This window comes from Dinoponera quadriceps, unplaced genomic scaffold, assembly GCF_001313825.1.
Source record: "Dinoponera quadriceps isolate SergipeBrazil2010 unplaced genomic scaffold, ASM131382v1 scaffold13715, whole genome shotgun sequence".
Lineage (NCBI taxonomy): Eukaryota > Metazoa > Arthropoda > Insecta > Hymenoptera > Formicidae > Dinoponera > Dinoponera quadriceps.
In genome coordinates, this window is record NW_014567430.1 from 1 (window position 1) to 257 (window position 257).

The window sequence follows — 257 nt, forward strand, 5'->3', positions numbered from 1 at the left end:
GATGTTAATATTATTTCACTAAACAAGAGTAAATTAATATTAAATGAATGAATGTCTTATTATCTAAATATTAATATAGACATATAAATGTTTATTATATTTTTTTATTTTTTCAAATAGCAATATGATATTAGAGTATGGCTGAATTACATATATTTGGACAAATTTCATCTGCAAAGAATTTTAAACAGATACGACTTTTCTGTAAATGGAGTTTTTATGTAGGTAGGATAAGTAATCATTTAATTTGACTTTTT

General features: G+C 20.6%; 1 protein-coding gene across 1 annotated transcript in view; it reads left to right on the top strand.

Annotated features, from left to right (window-relative positions):
* Positions 1 to 137: 137 nt before the first annotated feature.
* Positions 138 to 257, top strand: part of LOC106751461 (B9 domain-containing protein 2-like) — a 984-nt gene continuing 864 nt past the window's right edge. Inside the window, exon 1 of the mRNA XM_014632361.1 lies at positions 138 to 221. Within this exon, the coding sequence (XP_014487847.1) occupies positions 138 to 221 (84 nt within the window). The remainder of the gene's footprint in view (positions 222 to 257) is intronic.